The sequence below is a fragment of the Trichomonas vaginalis genome, chromosome II, assembly GCF_026262505.1.
Source record: "Trichomonas vaginalis G3 chromosome II, whole genome shotgun sequence".
Taxonomy (NCBI): domain Eukaryota; phylum Parabasalia; order Trichomonadida; family Trichomonadidae; genus Trichomonas; species Trichomonas vaginalis.
In genome coordinates this window covers 23955013-23974551 of record NC_067204.1, presented here as the reverse complement: position 1 = coordinate 23974551, position 19539 = coordinate 23955013, and the positions used below count along the sequence as shown (strand labels likewise).

At 35.1% G+C, this 19539-nt stretch overlaps 11 protein-coding genes across 11 annotated transcripts, besides 2 other annotated features; 6 read left to right on the top strand and 5 right to left on the bottom strand.

Moving 5' to 3' along the window:
* Positions 1-2266: part of a mobile genetic element that runs on past the window's edge.
* TVAGG3_0599580 (protein of unknown function, DUF4106 family) lies at positions 710-1120 on the bottom strand (the record flags this gene model as incomplete). Its single annotated transcript, XM_051239739.1, has 1 exon — positions 710-1120. One exon carries the CDS (start codon positions 1118-1120, stop codon positions 710-712), a length of 411 nt encoding a protein of 136 aa, XP_051097563.1.
* Positions 2267-2387: 121 nt separating the features above from the next.
* TVAGG3_0599560 (protein of unknown function, DUF4106 family) lies at positions 2388-3173 on the bottom strand (the record flags this gene model as incomplete). Its single annotated transcript, XM_051239738.1, has 1 exon — positions 2388-3173. One exon carries the CDS (start codon positions 3171-3173, stop codon positions 2388-2390), a length of 786 nt encoding a protein of 261 aa, XP_051097562.1.
* A 1858-nt stretch (positions 3174-5031) lies between these two features.
* Positions 5032-5555, bottom strand: TVAGG3_0599550 (protein of unknown function, DUF4106 family; the record flags this gene model as incomplete). Its single annotated transcript, XM_051239737.1, has 1 exon — positions 5032-5555. A coding segment is annotated over one exon (524 nt), but the record flags the coding sequence as incomplete, so codon positions are not given.
* Positions 5556-6573: 1018 nt separating this feature from the next.
* Positions 6574-6978, top strand: TVAGG3_0599540 (spectrin binding; the record flags this gene model as incomplete). The annotated part of the gene is made up of 1 exon (XM_001301515.1): positions 6574-6978. One exon carries the CDS (start codon positions 6574-6576, stop codon positions 6976-6978), a length of 405 nt encoding a protein of 134 aa, XP_001301516.1.
* Positions 6979-7125: 147 nt separating this feature from the next.
* On the top strand, positions 7126-7947 carry TVAGG3_0599530 (spectrin binding; the record flags this gene model as incomplete). Its single annotated transcript, XM_001301516.2, has 1 exon — positions 7126-7902. The coding sequence occupies one exon, from the start codon at positions 7126-7128 to the stop codon at positions 7900-7902; it is 777 nt and encodes a 258-aa protein (XP_001301517.1).
* A 58-nt stretch (positions 7948-8005) lies between these two features.
* On the bottom strand, positions 8006-9538 carry TVAGG3_0599520 (uncharacterized protein; the record flags this gene model as incomplete). Its single annotated transcript, XM_001301517.1, has 1 exon — positions 8022-9170. The coding sequence occupies one exon, from the start codon at positions 9168-9170 to the stop codon at positions 8022-8024; it is 1149 nt and encodes a 382-aa protein (XP_001301518.1).
* An 87-nt stretch (positions 9539-9625) lies between these two features.
* On the top strand, positions 9626-10744 carry TVAGG3_0599510 (uncharacterized protein; the record flags this gene model as incomplete). The annotated part of the gene is made up of 1 exon (XM_001301518.1): positions 9803-10687. One exon carries the CDS (start codon positions 9803-9805, stop codon positions 10685-10687), a length of 885 nt encoding a protein of 294 aa, XP_001301519.1.
* A 410-nt stretch (positions 10745-11154) lies between these two features.
* On the bottom strand, positions 11155-14776 carry TVAGG3_0599500 (cyclic nucleotide phosphodiesterase family; the record flags this gene model as incomplete). The annotated part of the gene is made up of 1 exon (XM_001301519.2): positions 11354-14764. One exon carries the CDS (start codon positions 14762-14764, stop codon positions 11354-11356), a length of 3411 nt encoding a protein of 1136 aa, XP_001301520.1.
* Positions 14777-15775: 999 nt separating this feature from the next.
* TVAGG3_0599490 (zinc ion binding) lies at positions 15776-17383 on the top strand (the record flags this gene model as incomplete). The annotated part of the gene is made up of 1 exon (XM_001301520.1): positions 15776-17383. The coding sequence occupies one exon, from the start codon at positions 15776-15778 to the stop codon at positions 17381-17383; it is 1608 nt and encodes a 535-aa protein (XP_001301521.1).
* Positions 17384-17414: 31 nt separating this feature from the next.
* Positions 17415-17978: a mobile genetic element.
* Positions 17979-18252: 274 nt separating this feature from the next.
* TVAGG3_0599470 (protein of unknown function, DUF4106 family) lies at positions 18253-18573 on the top strand (the record flags this gene model as incomplete). The annotated part of the gene is made up of 1 exon (XM_051239736.1): positions 18253-18573. A coding segment is annotated over one exon (321 nt), but the record flags the coding sequence as incomplete, so codon positions are not given.
* Positions 18574-18735: 162 nt separating this feature from the next.
* TVAGG3_0599460 (protein of unknown function, DUF4106 family) lies at positions 18736-19378 on the top strand (the record flags this gene model as incomplete). The annotated part of the gene is made up of 1 exon (XM_051239735.1): positions 18736-19378. A coding segment is annotated over one exon (643 nt), but the record flags the coding sequence as incomplete, so codon positions are not given.
* Between the last annotated feature and the right edge of the window lie 161 nt (positions 19379-19539).

Genomic DNA, 19539 nt, shown 5'->3' with positions numbered 1-19539 from the left:
CTTTCAAAATTTCATGAGGTGCGATGACATATGAGTTCACTTTTACAGGGTTGTGCTCAACCAAGTTTAACATTATACCCAAAGCCTGACAAATCTTCTCCTGAGTTTTAAGTTTGTCTTTAAGTTGTTGGTAGTCGTTTCGAATATCTGCAACAGAACTTAAGTCTCTGCTAACTTCAGGGTATGTTGGTTGTTCTTTTACAGGAACTATTGTTATACCATCTTGGTCTTCGTATGGTTTCCCCACTTCAACATCTCTTTCTTTGACATTGACAACAACACTTTGACTGTTTGTTTGAGTTGGTGAATTTAACTTCACATCTGCCACCGCCATTAAACCTTTTGAAACACTTACGCTTCTATTTTTCGGAAATGACATTTTACTTAGAATAAAAAGATGGACGTATTTGAGTATCTCTTCGAATTGAAGCAAAACAAAGTTTACACACACAAACAATACAAATCATTGACAGAATAGTTCTTTATACAAACAATGGAAAATGTTATAGAATAGCAGTCTTTGCTGAACCAAAATATTTTCATAAAGCAAAGAAAGTTGGTATAACCGAGATGGTGAAAGTTCTTGAAGCAGACAAAAATATAACAACAAAACTGACCGATATTTCTAAAGGTAAGTTTATAATACAATTTTATGTCAAAACTGGCGTACTGTCAATATTTGACGGAGAGAAGTCAGTTCAAGAACAACTTACTGACCTGCTGCCAAAATCTGCTCGATGGAAGCTGTCGTTATGCCAATCTGAGGAGCCCCAGCAGGTTTCATCGAACGAATCTTCAAAAGAGCATCTTCCGTGAAAAGTGCTATTGGTTTTGTAAACTTCTTTGCTTTCAATTCATCTGGACCGTCTCTGTCACCAGTATATTGTATTTGAACTGTACCAACAGTTGAAATACCACCCATAAAGTCTTCTGAGTCAGCAAATGGAATGCCAAGCCAAAAGTTTGAACGGTCTCCATTTGTATATTGAGTTTTTTGACCTCCTGTATGAGTCCATACTTTCACATATGGCATAATAGAACTTTGCATTTCAGGGTTAATGGTTGTTGTGAAGTTGTTGTTAAAGTTCATAGCATCTAATGTCAAGTTGTATGACCTCATATCCTCAACTGTAGAATATTCTTCTCTTGGATAATATTTGCCATCTATGTTTATATGGTATTTAATACCAGGGTTGTAGAAGCAAGAATAGTCATTTATAGTTCGTCTGAACAGTACAAACATAGTATCTGCATGTTTCATTGCAGTTGTTAAGGCAATATCTGTTCTTGCACCTGCGGTTCCTGGATTTTGGTTTCCAACTTCACCTGCAAAGTCTTTGACAGATATTTGGTGTATAGGGAACATAAGTGGAACTGCAATATATTTGGCAGCTAAAGCATTTGAAATATCTGGGTCCAACATATAGACTGCAAGTCTGCTTTCTATTCTCTTGCATTCAAACTTTTCGCATGTGAACTTAACTGGGTCCCAAGCATCTCCAGCAGCATTGAAATAATAGTTTACTTCAGTGTTGAGGTTTGAGAAACCAAAGTCTAAGTCAACTTTGTTTTTGCAAAAGTCGGCGAATGACATTTTATTTGTTCCCACTACTTCTGTAAGAGTGAATGGGTCTTGTGTTGGTGCAATGACTAAGTTATTTTTGCTTGGAGTAAGTTCGATAGAAATTTTTCCTGCCCAGTTTGGCAAGTATCTTAAAAACCTGAAGATGAGGAAAGATGACAAAGGAACTCTAAGTTTCAGTTTTACTTTGGTTACTGCTGCTGCAGTTTGTCCAGAAAGGTTAACATAAACTCCTGGAACGTTAGGGTCAAGTCTTCTTATTTTCTCAATGGTTGCATACTGGTCTGTTTGTTCTCTAGCTTGTGGTTGTACTGAGTTTCTCAAAGCGAACCATTCATAGTTTGCCCATGTTACTGTTTGAACTAAGTCAGAGTTAGAATATATCTTATATCCCATGAAAACTTCTGGAGCATACTGGTATCCGACATAGAAAATTCCATTGCAACCTTTCTTGTCAGACAACTTGGCAGAAGGTTTTATTTCAATGTCTTGTTCCACGTATAAGAATGAGTTGTCAATAGAAATAATATGAAACCTGTCGCAAGCAATATCTACTGTTGTTGAAGAACCTTCTCCAAACTCACCTACGTTTCCATAAGAAACAGCAGTTGTATATTCGTAAGTTCCAGGAACTATTTCTGACCTTCTAATGGCATTGTCGCATTCGTTATACCATTCGGAAACATTTCCATTCATAGCATCCAAAACTGTTGGCGTTATATTCTGAGCGGCGTACATTTCATATGAGTAAAAATATAGAATAGTTGGATTTATATGTCATAATAGAACCCACTCCGACCAAGCTTTACTTTCTTCCTGACTGAGTTTTTAACTCTTCTTTTTCCTTCATTGCCTCTGCTTGAAGTTGTTGCATCTTTGCATTATGTTCATCTAGTATGTTGCAAATTTCCCATGTCCTTTTTGCCTTTTGGCTCTGGTCGCCCATCTCAGGTAACCTATATCCTAGAAAGAGTTTGTCATAGTCTGTATTTGAGTCTTCGCGTATTGTTTGCATGACTCTTTCCTGAGTTTCCGGTTCAAGCTCTTCAAACAGTGCCTGTCCATATGGAATATGCTCGTTTCCAAATATATGTTTTTGTAGCCATTCTGGTTTTCTTTCCATGTTACCAACTATATCTTTTGTGAATGGGAAGGCTTCTACCCAATCTTTCAGTCTTGCGTCGTTTATTTCTGTAGTTGGTTTTATTTTGTCAAGGAACATGTTTTTCAATACTAACATTTCATTTGGTACTGTCCATTTGAGTTTTCTTAAATATTCATCCCTTCTCGGTTCATTGTCTGCAAAGTAAGTTTTTATGACATTTTGTAAACTTTCGTTTGCAAGGTCATGTACAATAGGTTCTCTTCCTTCTATCTCCCTAACTTTCTTTCTAAACTCTTCACCAAATATACCATCTCTATGGTTCTGTGTAGTTCTTTGAGATAAATGTTCTAGAACGTCAGGTGTTATATTTCCATCAGCCATGTTCATTTCATACTGGTCCAAAATATCTGCATCTTTCATATCTTTCAATGGCATTAAAGCCGCGCTGAAAATACCAGCTATATCTGGTTCACCATTGACTTCCATTGCGTCTACAACTTCTTGGAATTGAGGTTGTAAGTTTATGAACCACCTATCCGGGTTAGCTTTATGACCCCATCTCATTGTAGTTCCATCGTCTGCAGAAACAAAAGTAGGTTTGTTTCCATCTTGGTTAGGTTCTGAATGAACTTTAAACAATGTTTCATTTCTATATGTTTTCTTGAAATTTAACCTTTTATCTTCACCGAGTTCATCCGAAGATTGAACGTTAAATGCTCGTAAGTAAAAAGGGTTGTTGTATTTGTGTACATTTTTTTTCAGTTCTTCCATTCTATGCTGGATATTTTCATCTGATGTTGGAGTCTTTTGTATGTCGGCAAACATTTTTCGATATTCTTCTACTATGTCAGCCGAATTTTTTTTAGACTCTTGGAAATATTCCATATTCTCCGCATACTCTTGTTGAGGGTCAAGATTTTTCGGCTGTTCCAAATCTTCATCTAGTTCTGTGAAGTTAGTTTCCAAAGGAAGGACTTGTTCGTTTCCTTCAGGCTCTTCTAGCTTTTGTTGCTGAACTATTTCTTCCATGTCTGGTTGTATCTGAACTAGTTCTTCCTGTGGAGTTTCTTGTACCTCATCTGCTGGCATTTCATATATTCCGAGACCGTTTTCAACAAGTTCCCTTTCTAAGTCATCCGGACTCATAAACCTTTCTTCTTTCGTTCCGTCTCTATTTTTTACGCGTTTCATGAAGAGAGTTAAATTGTCATTTAGCTCTGACATCAAATATCTCGGAGTAAATTCGTTCATGTCATTTGGATGATATGCTATTAAATCATATCCCTTAGCGAGCTTGTATTTTCCAGGTTTGAAATTATATCCCCTTTGGTGCAGAGCCATAAAGCTAAATAGGTTCGGGTCAGTATTTCCATCCTTGAACTTTCTAATAGCTTCTTTATATCTGTCACTAAAGTCAATACTATCTGGGTAACCATAGTCTTCTTTAAGCATTTTTAAGAATTCTTGGTTTCCTTGTTCTCTACTTCTTTTATGTCCTTGCTCTGTTTGTGGTTGTTGTTGTGCTGGTTGTGGTGCAGTGTTTTGAACTGTTGGTTGTTGTGTTGGTTGTTGTGCTGGTTGTGGAGGTGGTTGTTGTGCTGGTTGTTGTGCATGCCTGTGTCTGTGTCCATGTGACGATGTAAATGTTCTAGGTAGTCCTGGTGCAGGTGCTTCTCTTGGAGGGTTTGGTGGTATATAAGTTCCACCAGCTGGCACATATGTTCCATCTGCAGCGTAATGTCCTACCTGACTTTTCGTTTTTAAGAAAGCATTTACTAGGTCTGTTTTGGTCTGTTGTAACTCTTTTTCTTGACTTTTCACAACAGTTGCTCTAACGGCGTCATAGGCACTTTGAACTGCCTGTCTCGTTGCTGCATCTGTTATTTTCGTCATATTTTGTGCTACTTCTTTTAACTCTTTGTCGAAACCTTCAGACTTCAGTTTCTTTCCAGATGAGAAGTCGTTCACTTGTTTCACCTTACTATGAAGAGCTTCGAAAGCGTTCTTAAAGTCAGCATTTGTTAAAGCTTCATTTGAACTATCTTCATCCGCTTGTATTTTTGTCCTTATTGACCCTATGAGTTGGGCTGCTTTAGCGTTGGCTTGGGCATCTAACCAGTCATTGTTAGCTTTTATATATTCTGCGCTTTTCATTGCCTTTTGCATAGCCGCGTCGTTATTTTTACTTTCTTGTGCTAAGTTTTCATACTGTACGGTTTGGTTTTGCAACTGTAAAAGTTTTTCTGCCTTTACATTTGCTTCAACTTCTTTTTTATACTCATCGCTATCCATATATGTCTTCAGGGCTTTTTGTTTTATCTCTTCATCTTTCAGTACTTTATATCGAGTAGTATGGTTTTTCAAATTTATGACATCTTGTTCCATTTTTGCTACTTCTGCTGCTTTTTCTGACACTTTTTTCGCATATTCCTCTGTACTTAGTTCTTTCAGTTGTTCTTCTTTCTTCTTTTTCTCTACGTTTAACTCATTGAGTTTCTTTGTGTGTCTGTCATATTCTAGTTTCTTTTCGTTTTCACTTATTTGCTTCTGTATGTCTATGTTTGACTTTTTGACATCTGTTATTTGATTTTTGAGTGAACTCAAATTCATTTGACTTTGAGGGTTATAGGCTGTTCCGTCTGCAGCTCCACCATAGCCTGCCATTTTCGCTAAAAGTGCCGCTCTTAAACCTCCACTCTGTGCACCAACAACTCGGTTTAAAAGCATAGGATTGCTTGACATTTGTTGCAACATAGTGGGGTCATTCATAATTTGTTGTTGCAACTGTTGTTGTGGTGTCAGTTTTACTATTGGATGTTTCAATGCTCTCTTCCTCTTACGTATATTCTTACGTAGCTTACGTGGCATTTTAAGTGAAGTTAAAAAGCGGTTTTTGACAGATGTTTTATTGTGACTTCTTCGTAAAGACTTTGTTGAGATTTCTTCGTAAATGAGTGTAAATGACCCAAAAATATATTTTAGGGTAGAAGGTTAGATATAACCTCTTTTCTAACCTCTTTTCTACCCTCTTGAATTTTCATGAATTTCTTCGTAAAGACTTTGTTAAGACTTCTTCATCTAATTTCTCATGAACTTTCTTGTCTATGTTTTGTTGAGATTTCATCGTAAAGACTTTGTTGAGATTTCTTCGTAAATGACCCTAGTAGTATATTTTTGGTGTAAATTTCATGAAAATTCAAGAGGGTAGAAAAGAGGTTAGAAAAGAGGTTATATCTAACCTTCTACCCTAAACATTATTTTTGTCTGATTTTACGAAGAAGTCTTGACAAAACATTTACGAAGAAGTCTTGACAAAACATTTACGAAGAAGTCTTGACAAAACATTTACGAAGAAGTCTTGACAAAACATTTACGAAGAAATCTTGACAAATTCAAGAGGGTAGAAAAGAGGTTAGAAAAGAGGTTATATCTAACCTTCTACCCTAAACATTATTTTTGTCTGATTTTACGATGAAGTTTTGACAAAGTCTTTACGATGAAGTTTTGACAAAGTCTTTACGATGAAATCTTGACAAAGTCTTTACGATGAAATCTTGACAAAACATGAAAAACATATATAATTTGTGAAAAGCTCCTGGAAGACCCGTATATAAGAACTTCATTTCTCCTAAACATCTTCAGGGCTAGAAGGCACGAAGTGCCTGGAAGCCCCACTACCTTTTTTTTTTTTTTTTTTTTTTTTTTTTTTTTTTTTTTCCAAAAAGTATTAAAAATTGGAATTATCTCGATTATGATTATTTTTGCTTCTAATGCTGAACAGCATTTGAATCAAAAATAATCGTAGTATAGATTTGGGTTTTTAATAATTTTGGCATATAGCGTAATTCAATCAAAATAATGCTGATTCTCTTATTTTTTTCAATTAATGAAAATGAGCCAAGCAATTAGGGCCTCTGAAACGCTTTTGAATGAATACAAGGGATACATTGATTCAATGGATGCAATATATAAATTGAATTCAGATGAAATAAATTCAACAGCCGGATTATACCAAGAAATCAAGAATAACTTGATTGACACCGGATATTTTACAGCAAAAGAGATGATTGAATTGATAGGAAATGCTTGCAATGAGGGTTTCCATTATCGTCATGGATACATAGAATTAATGAAGAGAATCTTAGAAGAATATTTTGCTGACAATATTGATATCTCATTTTTTTCACAATATGATGATGTTAAAATAAATTCCCCGGAATATGCAATAATGAATGATAACGAAGAAGAATTATTAGATCACTTGAAAAGTAAGAGCTTTTATCTCACATAAGTCCTTAAAAAATGTTGTTTAAGAGGAGCAATCAATTGTTTCAAGTTATTAAGAAAAGAATTTAATGTAGAAATCACTAAAGAATGTCTAGATGCTTCATTTATAGGGAACAATCAACACATCATTAACGAGTGTTTGAAAGAACAAATGTCTGATTGGAATACGATGGAAGCAGCAATTGCATCTCATAATTTCGATAATGTTGAAAAATTAATTACTGAATACCATTTACGAATTACTTCCCTACCATGTACAACTTATTATAATCTTTATGCATATGCATTCTTTTTAGATGATGCTAATTCATACGACTTATCTTTAACCATTTTTAAATCTCAATTATTTCATATTCCATCTCTTTGTGAATATTTGATTAAGAATGGCGTAGATATTAATTTAAATTTATTTGGTGGTTATACAGCGCTTCATTATGCAGTTGATTCAAATCAAACAGGTATTGCATCAACTTTGCTTTTAAATGGATTTGATTGTTCTGTCTTAAATGGATCTGAACTTAGTTTGGTTATTTCCAATGACAATTCTGCTATGTTGGAGTTACTTGCTTCACATGGGTCAAATGTCAACTACAAATATGAAGAGAGTCAATTTACAATCCTTCATCATGCATGCTTAAAAAATAAAATCGAAGCAGCAAATATTCTAATTTCACACGGTGCAAATATAAATGATAATAATAACAGGCAAAAATTAACTCCTCTTATGATTGGATTAATATTAAATCATAGGGACATTATTAAACTTCTGATTTCACGTGGGGCTGACATCAACATGCAGAAATCTGGAGGATTTTCTGCCATTCATCTTACAATATTATTTTGCAAACTCTATTATCTTTATTACAAATCTTGTGTTCTTAGAATAAAATGTAACAATATATTGAGGCCGAATGCCAATAAATGTTAATTTGACTTAGTATCAGATATATAAGTGACAAAATCTTAATGTAATAATTATGATAAAGATTATTTCTAAAAAAAATTAATTTATATTTCTTATTGAACTCTATATATATTATACATTTATTACAAAACATTAATACTATTGATTTCGCTAATAACTTGGTTATCTTCGGGAAATCTTGATTTGCATATCGAAATAAATCTCGAATAAACAACAGGAACTTGAGATATCATTGGCAAGAGTGCAATGATTGTATTCTCATTTACTTCTAATGCAAATTTATCGAAAAATTCCTGAATCAAGTTACTTCTTTCTTTCATGCAAAGTAATTGATCCAAAAGTATACTAATTGTCTCAGTCTCCATCCAAAACTGGGTGCAATCAGATTGAACTGACATTAATCCAATAATATCCAAAGCAAATTCAGGAAATTCTATAATTTGATTGGAAGCGTTCAGAAAAGTAGACTCTGAGATAACATCTGTGCATCCAGCTTTAAGAGCCTCAAGAAGAAGTGATAATATGACTTTTTCGTTCTCAAATATAAATTTATCGACAAAATGTGAAATTTGCTCCTCGGAAAGGTTCTTTTTCTTCAATCTCTGTATAAAGATCTGTGATGTAGCAGTAATGGCCGTAATTGGTGAAGTAAATAAAACTTCCAAAAATTCTTCCGGAGAAATGTTGTTTAAAACCTCTGCAGCTGATGCAATGAATGATGTATCATCGGATTTATTCATGCAGATCTCAATAATAAGTCTAGGATTCGCTGCTTGGATACATTCAGGAGTTTTAATGAATAAATCGAAATTAAAGGACTTTGTGAGTGATTTAAGGCCATTGTTGATGATAAACTGAAGAGCTTCTTGTGAGAAATACGATGCAAAAGGTAAAATAATATAATTAAACATTTTTGTGCGAACATTGTCTTTAATAGAGCTCCATGTAGCGTAGAAATAATCAGGATACTTTTTGTCGGCTTGGAATGATGCTTTCGCCGCTTGTTGGAGATCTTCCAAATTTTGTGAAAGAAGAAGTGCATTAACTAGTTTATCATCCTCGAATAAGAATTTTGGTAATGCTTTGCCTGTTCTTGCGGATCTAATTGTAACTGCTCTGACGAAATTTCGTAATGGAGTTTTTCTAAGATTACTTAAGAACGAAATATTAGAATGATTAACAAAGTCTGATTCAGCTAATTCTTCTGGAGTAGACTGGCTGAATAATATCGTGCATATGAAGTTATTATACACTCCTTTTGGTCCTGGCATTGGTTCTCTGAGAATATAAGGTGATTTTAGGGCGGACCAGTCCAAATCTGGTAAATCTTTCTCAACAAAGGTAGTGAATATATCAGATCCTCCCGGAAGATTAGAAGTATAAACTGCGTATAAATAGGCATCGAGCAAAAGAGATGATGTTTTAACTTCACTGTGCAAATCTTTGAGAATACTAGTTCTGTTTTTGTCTGTACTTTCGAAAATATAACAAACAATTTGATGAAATGCGTGGAAAAGAGTTTTTGGATCTGCATTTGTTTCGGAGAAATATGCCCAGGATCTTGAATCAACAGATCCGTTTTTGTCTATGTTTTTCTTGATTTTTTTAATAAGATTTTGTACATTATGAGGAAGAACTTCCATTTTTTGAAATTTGAAGTGATAAAATAGAATCCAAATAGCATATAGTGATTGATGATTATATTAAAGCTTAGAATGATTTGATGATTGAATATTTGTCACTTTTTTATATAAATGAAAATTTCGAAATGAGATTTAGTTCTTTGAAGAGATTTCAGATGATAAAATATATGTTACTTGTATACTTCATATCATTGTTGATCATATCCATTGTTTATTTTCTTTATAAACACTCGAATGATTTCATTTATTCAACAAAATACATGGATTTCAATTTGTCAATAACTTTTTGTGCAGTACCATATCCAGTAACCACAAAAGAACTCTACAATCTATATTTAATCACTATGAGTTCTTGGCTTACGACATCACATTTATCAAAGCTCTTGATTTTACTTCCACAAGAAGAATTTGACCCAAACAATACTATAGTACCAGAATTAGAAAGACATTTCGGTAAAAACAGAATTTTCTTCACAGAACCAATCGACGTTGATTCTGATGGAGTTCCATACATAGATGATTGGTTCTTCAAAGGCTTCGATTACTCGCAAACTGATTACGTTTGTTGGATAAATTCGGATATAATTTTGCCAAAAGGCTGGTATCCGAGATGTCAGTTTGTCATGGATTACTTCTATCAAAAGAACCTTCAAGCTGCTGTTATTAGCCGCAGATGCGATTTCAATTATTCCCTGAAACAAAAAACTCAAATTCCCATTGACTACGACTCGATTGCGAAGGACAGACATACTCATTCTACTTGGGGCATTGATTTCTTCCTGATTTCGAAGAAACCAATGCAATTAAACATCGATGAAATTCCTCCTTTCCATATGGGCAAATATAGATGGGATCCATGGGTTGCAGGGTGGCTAGATTCACATATAGCACTTACCTCGCTTGGAGATGGCTTCTGTTCTTACCATTTTAACCATAAACCGAAAAATCGGCATATTAGTGATCCAAAGGTCAAAGAAAACTATGTTCTTGCAGCAAGACATAATAGATATAGCCACTCAAATGCAAAGGCAGCTTACAAGATCAAAAAGAACCATTTGCAATACAAAAATAAAATTCTCACTTCATTTGGCAAGGAAATGCCACTTGATAATGCACCTGCTGATTATAACTCAAGATCAGACTGATTTGATCTATCATACAGATGTTATTTTGTTGTCTTTTTTGATATCATGTAAAATTTGTATTTACAATAAACATAATATGATTTATTTAACATCAAAAGACAAAAATATCAATACTATGATACATTTCTTTTGTAATCATTATGATTTGGAAATATAATAATATAGTTGAATTACCTCATTTGATTCCCTTATATATGTTCACACAAACATAGAACTAACTCAATTTACTTTCCGAGAATATCATAAACCGAGATTTAAGAGACTTCTTGAGTTAATTCAAGGTGATGTTATAACTCAGCCTTCCTCATATATATGCTATATGATAATAGCCTATAGCTAGAGTTTATGTCAATGTTTTGGTTCGAAGGAAGTAACTTATTTGTATCTGAATCAAATTGATTAATATATATTGAAGAACATGCCATGAATAGCTAATTATAGGTTAAACAATTATTAGGAAGTAATAAAAGACATGAAAATTTTATTAAAAAATATCAATAGAAAAAAATAATAAATAAAAAAACGATGCAAATAAAAATATAACAATAAAAGAACTAAAATAAACTAATCAAGATATATCTTCTAACAATTCTAAGAATTTTTCATATTCATTCCGTGTAAACTATACAATTCTCTCAATTTTTTGAAGGCATTTCGGAAAAGATATTATTTTTCATCTTTCCTTGCAGTTTCAACTGGAGGAGGTGAATTTGACTCAGGTTTAGCATCATTATTCGAAGATGCCTGAGCAGCCTGAGCCTTCTCCTGTTCTTCCACCAACTTGACCCACTGTGCCAAGTTAGATTTGACTGATTCCAAGTTTACAGTCAATTCAGGGAAAATTCTTGCGATCAAAGTGTAAAGAGGCAAACAAACGAAGTTGTAGAAACCAACTTGGCCCTTTGGTTTGTTCTGGCCTTCTCTATTCATCAAAGGTCCTGAATAAGGAAGTCCGAGCTCCTTTTCTTTATCACCTTGTCTCCAGAATTCTTCTGACAAAACTTCACACCATTTATCAGCGTATTTAAATGGTCTTGACACATTGGAAATATCCGAAACTTTCATAACTAACTCCATACACATCAATCTATGTGCTTCTTCTTTCAGATTGATAACACCTGCTTCCAATGCTTCATTTCCTTGTTTGATCAATTTGAAGTGGAAAGCCATATCAGTGGCTAAAATGAGGTGAATAATCCACTTCCAAATAACCGTTAATTCCTTAGTATTCAATGAATGGAACAAATTTGTCTCCGGCTGTGACAAAATTCTGATGGCCACTGTACAATGGAATGTTTCCATGACGGACTGGTCTTTGAACAAAATACCTAAAGGAGTCTCAGCATTAACATTGAACGCGTTGTTTAAGCCTTGGTGGCCTGCATCATGGCATAAAGCAGCGACACAAACAGCAAGTAATTCAAATTGTGTCAAAATTTTGTGTGAATTCGTAATTCTTACTTGGTAAGAGATGTATTGGAGTACATCTATGGCATGGATCCAGTTATGGTATGGTGGTTCGTTGTATGCTTCACGTAATCTGTACAAGAACGTAAAGAATAGGTCGTTCGTGATCTGGAAACGCTCCAAAAGTCCGAAATCGTTGAATACAAAGAAGGCAATTTGGAATAATCCGATACCATTCCAATCAATAGCGAAGAAATCGAGAGATTTAAGGACATCTTGCTTGGCTTCTGGTACACGAAGCTTGGTTGGTGTTGTATAGGTTGATCTCTCGAATTCTCCAATCCATTTCGACATTTCGATCTGAGCTGTACCTTTTTCTGTGATATCCTTAAGTCTGCGCTTTTCTAGAAGTAAGGCAGCAAACGTGGAGAAGGATTCAAGCAATGTTTGGTCGGATTGAGTGAAGATTCCTTCTTGTTTATTCAACATTTCGGCTACACCGATAACTGTGCCATCGGAAGTGATAACTGGTACAGCTATCAATGATTTGGTCTTGAAACCGGTATGGAAGTCGATCATTTTGTTGAATCGTGGATCATGATAAGCATCTTGGATAACGATCGAGATTTTCTGTTTAACTGCGGTCGCTGCGATACCGTGTGACAAAGGAATTGACTGTGGCATCTTTCCGCCATCGACCAAATAAGAAGTTAAAGTATTTACGACGTTATCGAGCAAGAAAAGGGAAGAACGTTCTGCATTGATGGTCACTCTTGCGTTCTGAAGTATTTCTGACAAAATTTGTTTCACATTTTGATTAGATGACAGGGCAGTTGAAACAGAAATGAAGGAGGAGAGCTGCCTGTTAGCCGATGTTGATACTGAGTACATCTGCTGGTTATCCAGGAGCAATCCGAACATGATTGAGAAGATTTTCATGTAATTAAAGTCAGTTTGTGAGAAAGGTTGGCCGTCCTTTCTATTTATCATCTGGAGAACAGCAATAACTTCAAGACGGTTGTTCATAACAGGTACTGATAATAGTGTTTTGGTCTTATATTGGGTCTGTAAGTCGATTGCGTTATCGAAATTTGGATCTTCATAGGCTTCTGTGAGATTTATGATCTCCTTGGAGTTGAATGTCTTACCTACGATACCGTGGTCTTTGGAAATTGGATTCGGAGGGTCTTTTGATCCGATATATGCGCTGACAACGTAATTATCAGTATCTTTATCGTATTGGAAGAGAAGAACTCTATCTGCGCTTGTAAGTTTTTCGATGTTTTCGAGTGCTTCGTTGAGAATGACCTTCGTTTCCGCTGCTTCGTTGATTAAAGATGCGATCTTTTGAAGACCAAACACGCAATGGTGCTCCAAAGACTCACGAGCATTACCTAGGAGCGCGCTACTGTATTTGTCTGCGTTTTCTAGTGACAACGCCAAGTATGGAGTCATAAGTCCAAGTAATTCTTCATCTGCTGAAGTAAATACAGGGAAATTTTTAGAGCCACGGAGACAGACAGCCCATTTCATGGCTAATCTTGTATCAATGATTGGTACAATCAGTGCGGATTCTTCGGAATCTCCATCTAAGTATTGTATGTAGCTAGATTGCATTTTAGTATTTTGTACATTGATTGTACATTCTCTGCTGAATGCATCACCGACGATTCCGGCCCTTCCTGGGTCAATATCTTTTCTATCGTTAATAAATCTATCCATTTTGTTTGTTCGTATATTATATCGCCATATTTCTGCGATTCTGCAATTGAAGAATGTATGGATTCTCTTCTGGAACAAAAGAAGGAACTGTTCGAGTTCCATAACTTGGCCAAGCTCAATAATCAAGCTGTGAGGTATTTCGACTGGGAATAACCATTTGCTGTGTATCTTAAATTGTTCTGAGAAGAATTGAATGAAAGCGTCGTTCTCGGCATCAAAGAATGGATCTTTTGAAGTTCTAGTAACTTCCACGACAGCGCAAACGTTATCGTTGTAATCCCATAGTGGGAATATGTATACTGGTGTTTGGCCTGGGCAGATCTTTGAGTCTACACCTTCTTTATATGCAGAATGTGAACAAGCGCGTTCGATTTTTAGGAATTTGCGAGTGAAAAACGTATATCCGACTAAACCGTCTGAATGTGAGACAGTAACTTGAAGACGTGGTGAATATAATAAATGTATTGACGGAATATCCTGCCAAAAGGTTACTGTAGCTGCTTTGAATACAGGGATAAGAGTTTGTTCGAGAGCTTCATGTAAAGGTTTAAGATAACATTCTTTGAAAAATTTTTCTGTTATTTTTGCAAATTTATTTTGCATTTCCCATTGCTGCTGTAATTTGAAGTAGCCGATCTGTACTTGATCTTGTTTAGGATCAGTAGTTGGCTTAATAGGTTCTTTCTTCTCTAACGCCTCAACAATATCAAGTTTAGAAGAAGTCTCTGATTTATCTTCACCCTTCAAAGGAGGTAGCTTGATTTGATTGTTCTTAAGTAGATTGACTTTTGAGCCTTTTGTAAGCGATCTTGTTGAAAAAAATTCATTTGATTCTGATTTTTTCAATGCAATATATGGATTTTGAGGATTCTGTAGCACCGACTGCCTCGCTACGACGTTAAGCTGATCAGCGATGCTTCGTACTCTCATAGGTTTGATGTTACTCATGATAAACCTATGATTTTCTGGGGATCGAAAAAAAAAATCTATTCAAAATTATTCGTGGGTTTATTGATTGCTGGAATGATTGCCCTTTAAAATTAGGCATTTATTGAAAATATTTTACACGTTATTTTAAAAGCAAAAATTTTTTTTATTCAAATTCAATCTGTAGCAAATTTTCTGCATAAAACTCTATATCAATATAAGCGAATAGATGATAGTTGTTGCGTATTACATAATGTACAGCCCAATGAAATATACTAGTACATCTTTTCTCCAGTCTATATTAGTTTAATTCTAATATGCAATGATATCTTATCGAAAAAAGGATTAATTATATCGTTTATTTTATGTTTATTTGTCATTTTTTGTGCTTCTATGAGCCCTTGATAGAGCCTTATGTTGATTGCTGCCTTGATTGGTAGAAATCAAAATAATTTTACAGTCATGTAAATGAATTTCGCCATCATTTGAGAATTTGGTTTTATGCACAATCATGAGTATTATTCAGTTGTGTGGTAATCAAAATTATATCCCCTTTACTTATGTTGGATTTTTAATTTTAGTGTTTAATATATCATGAAATTACAGTGAGTATCTTTTTTCAGTGCCAACTTATTGTTTCTTTTTCATTAAGTCATGAATCCAACTACTCTACATCAGATAGAATATTGTTATCTATGTTGGTTTTAGTTATGATTAGCGCGTGCATCGCCATATAAGTATATAATACTAATAATGTATTTTGATTGATTCAGATAACTTCTTTAGAGAGAATGAATCCTTATCTTATAAGAAAAGGATATTTGAAATGGGATTATCCTAGGATTTGTATAAAATTCCTAGAGATAGCTAAAACTAATGTGTTTAGCCTCTTTTCAATGAGTTTAATTCGGATTGTTCGAATTCCTACTAAAAATTTGAATTTGCCGCACTTTCCAGTCGAAAAATCGTTATAATTTGAATGATAAGGATATGTGATTAATATAATCGAATTTTGTTTTCTTAAATTTTTTAATGCGGTCAAGGATTGAGTATTGTTTTTGTAGTAAAAAGAAATCATCTTATGTAACAATTAACCAATCCACCGTTGCTCTTAAACAGCTTATTAATCAAATCAAAGAACAAGAGCAGCTTGCTGATCAAGATAATGTTACTTTAGTTGTTAAAAATAGACAAACTGGAGAAGTTTATAAAAACGAATACGAATTTATTAACAGAAATACATCAGTAATTGTTTATCGTGTACCTTTAACTTCCAAGATTTATTTAGAAACAAAACCAGTTGCACAGCCAGCTGAGCAAGCAGCACCACAACAAGATCAAACAGCTGAAGAACAAGCAGCTAAACTTGCAGCTGAAGCTCAAGCTGCTGCAGAAGAAGTTCCAGATGAAAATTCATTAAACAAACTTGAAGCAAGAAAGCAAGAAGATGAATTCTTTTACAAGAGACAAAATATTCCTCGCTCGTACATCTTACGTCCATTACAAGGCAAAATTATTTTGCCATATAATGAAGTTGCGTATTTTCAGCGTCCAGAAGATCCACCATTTGCAAGAAACAGATGGACCCTTGAAGATCTTCAGCGTTGGATGTGTCCAATCTGCAACAGAATCATGACTCACGCTACATTAACTCCATGTTGTAAAGTTGCTTACTGCGATTCTTGTATTACGGAAGCTCTTCTCAATGAAGATCAGCGTTGTCCCAACAAAGACTGCCGTAGAACAGGTATTGTCCCATCAATGCTTACTCCCGCCACTCAATTACGAAATGAAATCAAAGAATGGCAGAAATTCGATGTCAACAAGCTGAAAACAACCGAAGAGTTCAACAAGATGTCCGAACAGAACAGAGATGAGCAGCACGAGCGCTCAGTTCATCATGAAGAAGTTCAAGAATTCAAAATCCCTGATAAACCAGCAACAGGTGAACAAAGACACAGAGATGATACTCCACGTACAAGAGATGACAGGCCGAGATCCAGAGATGACAGAGAAAGGTCAAGAGATGATCCAGTCGAGCCCAGAAGGAACAGAGATGAAAGAGTTCGAACAAGAGACGACAGAGTCAGAACAAGGGATGATGAAAGGGTCAGAACAAGAGATGACGAAAGAGTTCGAACAAGAGATGACGAGATGGTCAGAACAAGAAGCGATGAGAGAGTTAGAACAAGGGATGAAGACGAAAGAGTCAGAACAAGAGATGACGAAAGAGTTCGAACAAGAGATGAAGATAGAGTCAGATCAAGAGACGAAGATGATAAACCACGTTCAAGAAATGATGACAGAGACAGGGATAGAGACAGAGATAGAGATCGCGACAGGGACAGAGACAGAGATAGGGATAGAGAAAGAAGGAGAGATGACAGAGATAGAGAAAGAAGAAGAGACGATGATGATGATAGAGACAGGGACAGGGATAGAGATAGAGATCGCGACAGAGGAAGAGACAGACATAGAGATGACAGAGACAGGGATAGAGATAGGGATCGCGACAGAAAAGACAGAGATAGAGATCGTGACAGAGACAGGGATAGAGATAGAGACAGAGATAGAGATCGCGACAGAGGAAGAGATAGAGATCGTGATAGAGGAAGAAACAGAGATCGCCGTAGAAAATAAACTCTTTTTTATTTATTCTTTTGATATTAAGGGTGCACACGAGAGGATCATGTAAACTTCAGAATTTAGAACCTTATTTTTAGGCATTATCTTGGCTACCTCTTTAGGCTCGAAAAGCAAAAAAATATCAAAAAATACAACTTGACTCCATTATGACCCTTTCATGGAGGTAGTTTTTATCCGCTAGTATTTTCCCTTTGAATCTCTTTACAATTCGAAATCAAATTCAAAACTCAGTAGAAGAAAGGAAGAATCGACTTACTACGGTTGTAATACGAATAAATACATATATTTAATTATTTTTATTTACATAATAATTGTTTGAAGCTCATATTCCATCAAATTTTTAAATAAAAACATTAAAATGTTGAAAATGTTCATATATTTTAATAGGGTTTTGGCACTTTATTGAGGAATTACTACATACATAGTCGAACCGAACTTGATATTTTGAAATTTAAATTATTTATCAAAATTAAAATTTAACTTGAAATTTATAATTATTTAGTCATATTTTGCATAATTCTAAGTAGATTTTGTAAAAAATCAAGAAAGAAAAATTTTAACGTGCATTATTTTTTCTTTTTTATAATAAAAAAAAAAGGTAGTGGGGCTTCCAGGCACTTCGTGCCCTCTAGCCCTGAAGATGTTTAGTATAACTTTGTCCGGACAAGTAAGGGTCTATCGTCGCTACAGGAAAAGTTACGGGCGTTCCAAGGAAGTATACTTTGAGAAGACTTTCCCCCTTATAGAATGAGATAGGACGGTTATTTTACAAAACTGACAACACTTTGACCGAGTAGTTTTTTGTGCTGAACAAAAGTGTCATATAAACATCTGTCAAAAACCGCTTTTTAACTTCACTTAAAATGCCACGTAAGCTACGTAAGAATATACGTAAGAGGAAGGGAGCATTGAAACATCCAATAGTAAAACTGACACCACAACAACAGTTGCAACAACAAATAATGAATGACCCCACTATGTTGCAACAAATGTCAAGCAATCCTATGCTTTTAAACCGAGTTATTGGTGCACAGAGTGGAGGTTTAAGAGCGGCACTTTTAGCGAAAATGGCAGGCTATGGTGGAGCTGCAGACGGAACAGCTTATAACCCTCAAAGTCAAATGAATTTGAGTTCACTCAAAAATCAAATAACAGATGTCAAAAAGTCAAACATAGACATACAGAAACAAATAAGTGAAAACGAAAAGAAACTAGAATATGACAGACACACAAAGAAACTCAATGAGTTAAACGTAGAGAAAAAGAAGAAAGAAGAACAACTGAAAGAACTAAGTACAGAGGAATATGCGAAAAAAGTGTCAGAAAAAGCAGCAGAAGTAGCAAAAATGGAACAAGATGTTATAAATTTGAAAAACCATACTACTCAATATAAAGTACTGAAAGATGAAGAGATAAAACAAAAAGCCCTGAAGACATATATGGATAGCGATGAGTATAAAAAAGAAGTTGAAGCAAATGTAAAGGCAGAAAAACTTTTACAGTTGCAAAACCAAACCGTACAGTATGAAAACTTAGCACAAGAAAGTAAAAATAACGACGCAGCCATGCAAAAGGCAATGAAAAGCGCAGAATATATAAAAGCTAACAATGACTGGTTAGATGCCCAAGCCAACGCTAAAGCAGCCCAACTTATAGGGTCAATAAGGACAAAAATACAAGCGGATGAAGACAGTTCAAATGAAGCTTTAATGAATGCTGACTTTAAGAACGCCTTCGAAGCTCTTCATAGTAAGGTGAAACTAGTGAACGACTTCTCATCTGGAAAGAAACTGAAGTCTGAAGGTTTCGACAAAGAGTTAAGAGAAGTAGCACAAAATATGACGAAAATAACAGATGCAGCAACGAGACAGGCAGTTCAAAGTGCCTATGACGCCGTTAGAGCAACTGTTGTGGAAAGTCAAGAAAAAGAGTTACAACAGACCAAAACAGACCTAGTAAATGCTTTCTTAAAAACGAAAAGTCAGGTAGGACATTATGCTGCAGATGGAACATATGTGCCAGCTGGTGGAACTTATATACTAGCTAGTGGAACTTATATACCACCAAACCCTCCAAGAGAAGCACCTGCACCAGGACTACCTAAAACATTTACATCGTCACATGGACACAGACACAGGCATGCACCAAAA